This window comes from Quercus suber, unplaced genomic scaffold (genome assembly GCF_002906115.3).
Source record: "Quercus suber isolate HL8 unplaced genomic scaffold, Cork oak 2.0 scaffold_198, whole genome shotgun sequence".
NCBI lineage: Eukaryota > Viridiplantae > Streptophyta > Magnoliopsida > Fagales > Fagaceae > Quercus > Quercus suber.
In genome coordinates this window covers 168,034-173,495 of record NW_027069656.1, presented here as the reverse complement: position 1 = coordinate 173,495, position 5,462 = coordinate 168,034, and the positions used below count along the sequence as shown (strand labels likewise).

Below are 5,462 nucleotides of genomic sequence, written 5' to 3'. Positions count from 1 at the left end.
GTTTCCAAAAATTGGATCACAGCATAAGTTGGTGAGTCAGTTTGATATGGTTTTTAATTTTACTGATAATGTACGGATTAGAGGGAATGTTCATTGTCAAACTTTAATTTTGGCTGTAGGAAGAGCCAAAGATTGCTGTTACATCTCCTGCCGGTTTAGACGCACTATCATTTGACAATAATGGCTTCGGTGGTCCTATTGATTTATTTGCCGTATCAGATGGCCTCTCTCAAAAATCTGGGAAATGGGACTCTGGATTTAATTTTGGTCCTAGTTCTGTGAATGGTATCGTCTTGGATTCGTACTCTAAAAGCAAGCAGAATGATTTGATATCCTCTCCTGGTGAGAATGATGGTGCCAGTGGGAATTTTTGGGAATTTAAGGATGCATTTTCAGAATCAGAATCACAACTTAAATCAGTGAGTCAGGTGATTTGAATTCTTTATTCCTTATTTATCAAAAAAAATTCTTTATTCTTTATATGATGTTGAAAATCTCGAAGAATGTGCTCAAACTTCATTTTGGTTGTAGGAAGAGCCAAAGGTTGCAGATAATTTTCCTACTTCTGCTGGTGTAGCAGTCGTTTATGATGTCAATGGTGCAAGCAATCCTAAGGATTCGCTTGTGGCATCAGATGGGGTTTCTCACAAACCTGGGGAATGGGAGGTTGAATTTAATTTCAATCCAACTTCTGTTACTCAAGATGATATTATCTTTGGGCCTTACTCTACCAGCAAACAGAATGACTTGAAATCCTCTCCAGTTGATGAGAATGATGAATTTGATGAGAACTTTGGGGAATTCAAGGATGCATCTTCAGAAACCGGATCAAAGCATGAGGTGTTGTATCATTTTGATTTGATTTCCTTTTATTCATTCTTTATGCTAAAATATGTGTAACATGGGTACTAAAACTTTACTTTTGGATGTAGGAAGGGTCCAAGGTTGCTGATCATACTCCTTCTGTTGTAGAAGCACCAGCTTTTAGTGATGAAATCCAGGTAGTAATTTAGATTGTAGGCTTTTTGTATTGATTCAAATATAGATGTTGGGTTTCCTGAAATTCAATATCATTCAACTATAGTTGCTAAACAGAACATATTGAAATTCAGGAAAACCAATATCTCTCTGTACAAATCTCTTGCCACAATGAAGTTTCTCTTTCAGCTAATATATATTAGAACCATTCTTCGCATTCTTCTTCTTCTTTTAATTCGTTTTTTTTTTTTTTTGGGGGGGGGGGGGGGGGGGGGGGGGGGGTTTATTTTGGTTTTGAAATGGAAAACTTTGTTCTTTCTTGTTTCTTTTTTCTTGTAGTTCTTCATCAGACCATAACTGTTACTTTGGTGGATCTAAACAGAACTTCTATCTTGCTATGCCAACCTGTTAATTATAAAATTCATTTCTTTGTGGACAAATCTTTTGACTGAGATGTAATCTGACATCAAATTGATTTATTGTTAACAATAACATCAGGACTGTCAAAGGATGACAGTTTTAAAGCGGTATGTGCTCCGGTTGTTCATATCTATAAAGTACATCACGGCAAATGTGGTGGACAGAAATAATGGACGAATTGTTGTAACAGCATCAACAGTTGAACATTCTATCAAGGACTCACTTGAGTGTGGTCGGTCTTGCAATGCAAAGGCAGCTGCTGTTGTTGGAGAGGTGTTGGCTATGCGACTCAGGGTGGAGGGTCTTGAACAGGGGCAGGGCAGAGGGATTCATGTTGATTTAAACAAGGAAATAGAGAAGAAAGGCTTTAAGAACCGCACTAAGATCTGGGCCATTGTCAATTCTCTTAGGAACAATGGCGTCAAACTTATTTTGGATGATGATGATGATAGTACATCTCGGCCAAGTTAATAAAAAAAGTTCCTGCATTTGTCCTCTTGGTATTACATATAGAAGATAGCTTTACAAATGTTTTGTGATAGAAGTTTTTGTTTTCTTGCAAAGAAGAAAATGGATATAGGAGCATGTCTTTAGAATTTTAAATTTGATATGCAACAAAAATGTTAATAGAGGTAGTTGGCTAATCTAGCTGGTAATTATAATTCTCACTTCTGCTTTACACTCGCATCTTTTATTTTGATACCATAATTCTATTTCTCCTATCTTGAAATAGGAGAAAATGGGCCTAGGCCCTACTTGTGTTTACAAGGATGTTAATGAAGGAGTGGGCCTGGGCTCTGCCCATGTTTCTCTTGGGCAAATCACATAATTCTAGTTCTCCTATCTTGAAAAAACATAAAATATTGCTGGAATGTGGACATTAAGGATAGCATGGGGTTATTGCACATGAGAATTCATGACGACATACTTGAGTTGTCATGGAAATTTCATCTCATCTCATGAATAATCTAACCTGACATTGCTATCTAGCTAAATCAACTAAAATTCTTCTAAGTGAAAGTGGGATTTGATTGCAATGCGTCTCGATTTTTTTATCTGACTTTGTTTCAATAAGGCTAGAGGTCAATTTATCTTCAATGAAGTATGAGTTATTGTGGGGCTTAGGCATTTAGCTAATAAAAAATAAATAAATAATTGGCACGAATTGATGAAAGTGGCTGAAAATAGTAATACTGTTGGAATAATAAATGAAATTTAAAAAGTTGGCTTTTTATGCACATTCAAAGAAATTTTGAACTGTCTTGTAATCAACCAACCTTTCTTTACCTTGCTGTGATGGAAAGGGAAAAAGTACAAGAATGAACCATGGAAAATGCCTTTAAAAGAAAGTTCTTTCGTTTTCATGGCTTTGCCTTTTCCACACAATTTCACTAATACCCAATACAAAAGGTTACTTGTGTGACTGTGTGAGCCTCAATCTGTCACAAACTAATTATAATAGTGCCTCTGAATACACTTTTATTTCTCATAAGAATTACAAACCAAACTTTTTCTCTTGGTGAAACTTCCACACAGTAAGAGATGTGGAAACTTTCGAGAAACATGGAGGAAAAGAAGTGGAAAACAGAGCGTCCATGATTGCTTAAATAAATTACAACATTACTCTGGCAGAAGGATAAGGATTATAATCAATGCATTTTGATTATTTGTTCTCTTATATATTTTATGAGTAATTTTTTTTTCACATGTAGAGATAATTATTAATCTCATCAACGGCGAAAAGAAAATTTGAGGCTATATATCTTACTGCTAGCTAGGGTGTTGCATGCACTCATATAGGATATATTAACTTCTAAGTTCTCCAAATGAAATTTCTTAGTACTATTACATCATTACATGCAAAAGATACTAGCAAGATATTTGTTGTTTCTAGACCACTTAAAAATTAAAATTGACTCCACTTTCCGTTTTTTACTTGAATTAACTACTGCACTAATAATTTTGGACAAAGAATTCGAAGAAATTAGTTTAAGGACAATTTTGATTTTACGTAAATTATATGATACCAGTGGTGTATGAGAACGTAAAAATGTTCACATGTGTATGCATTGGAGCCACCTAACAGCCTAAGGATGTCATCAAATCATAAATTTTTTTGTGCATCAAAATAGGGTTGTGTTTATTACACACGGTCTTACACATACCCTATTTTTGAACTGAAACCATAACTTGAAGTCACAAATTTGAACTTGGAAGTTATAATTTCATCACTTCTCCAAAAAATAAAAAAGATCAAGATTTTAGTTAAAAGATGGAGTGTGTGTAAAAGCTTATGTGTAACAAGTATTACCCTCTGTAATAAGGTTTGGTGTAATTTGTTCAGGGAGAGACTTTGGATGAATTGCCACCATTTTGGGAGAAGAAAGATGGATTTAATATAGGTTTATGAAATGCCATACAAAAATACATACATAAACATAAATATAAACACACACACACACACACACCACACACACAACATATATATATATATATATAATGTATCACAAAAAACACACACACACATATATATGTATGTATAAAGTAGGTAAACATCTTCCCATAAAAATAAAAAATAAAAAGATAAACACCCTTAGAGCAATAGCATTAGGCATGATATCTCAAATTTTCAGTCAATTTTTTACTAAATTCATCCACAAAACCCTTGCACCAAACTTCATATGCTTTAGTAAAGATTATGAAATGTAGAGCGTCTCTCCCCTGTTATGCGAGACATTGTAGTAGGATGATCTCTTTTTTTCTTTTCTTTTTTCTTTTTTTTTTTTCCATTTTTATTCACAAATCTCTCTCCCTCCCTCCCTCCCTCCATTTCCACACAGAATCATATTACATTAGAGTTCCCACTCTCTCATTAAAGCATCAAATTTTGGGAGTTCTTGACTGGAAGTCCAATACCTATTCTGATCAACGCTCTCCCAATAAAATTTCAGGTGCCTGCTTACTAAGTCTGCCCATAATGCAGCCTGATGTTCGAGAAAACTAGTAGATGCACCTCAGGATTGTAGCAACTTAGAGCTTTTATAAACTTCGAAGTGAGGTTTAGAACATTTTTATATATATTTTTTACACATATTTGCAGGATAAAAAATACATGCAAACATGCAGACTATAGTTATTATTCTCAAAAGGCATGGGTTGCTTTATGGAAGCCAATGATTCAAGGCGGGATGACTTTTAAAAGATTTGAAGACATTAATACAACCTTTTTAGCGATGGTTTGGTGGTTGTTTCACCTAAGAATTGTTTTTGTATTTAACGGTTCATTGCTAAATAAGATGTTAGATCCAATTGGCTTAAGGCTCATGTTGTAGCTAGCGCCTCATGGTGTTAGAGAAGCATAGAAAAGGAGATGCCATTGAAGAAGGCTTGGGGTGGTTTGTTCAAAGAGAGATTTCAGATGAATTGTCACTATTTGGGAGAAGAACGATGGGTTTATATAGATTTATAAAATGTCATACAAACATATAGACATAAACATAAACACACACACGCATATATATATTATATATATACAAACTAGGAAACACGCCTTAAAGCACTAGCATAGGCACAATTTCAATTCTTGAACTTTTCCAAGCAATGGTTTTACAACAATGATATTTTGCAAGACTGATGGCACCCAATTGGCACCCTATTCCTCAAATATGGATATCGGGCAATCTATGATGCAACCAGCTCAATAGAAGCCAAAGTATCTAGTGTTTTTAAAATAAAGAGACTAGGTTTGACCCCCTGCCAAATCAGAGGAGGTATTCAAAGCAAGTTAAGTTTGATAGAAATAATGCAGGAGACAAACCTATCTAGACTCTTGGCAAATCAGGAGATGCACTTGTACAAAAACCTGAAATAACATCAGAAATAAGCTTCCTGAGGTAGGATGGTGGAAAATACTATTGTTTCCTAAGCAATTTCAAAACATGCTTTTGTAGGGTGGCTGACTATTCATAATAGACTCACAACTACGGCTCGGCTAATGGGTTGGAGTATTGTTGTGGATACTTAATGTGTGTTGTGCAAGATGAGAACAGAAATAGAGAAGCACT

General features: G+C 34.9%; 1 protein-coding gene across 2 annotated transcripts in view; it reads left to right on the top strand.

The window, feature by feature from the left end:
• The window catches only part of LOC112023449 (uncharacterized), a 9,854-nt gene extending 7,777 nt beyond the window's left edge, over positions 1-2,077 (top strand). For both annotated transcript variants that reach the window (XM_065779069.1, XM_065779070.1), the window contains one exon: positions 1,477-2,077. In XM_065779069.1, the coding sequence (XP_065635141.1) occupies positions 1,489-1,869 (381 nt within the window). In that variant the 5' untranslated portion in view covers positions 1,477-1,488 and the 3' untranslated portion in view covers positions 1,870-2,077. The remainder of the gene's footprint in view (positions 1-1,476) is intronic.
• Positions 2,078-5,462: the final 3,385 nt, after the last annotated feature.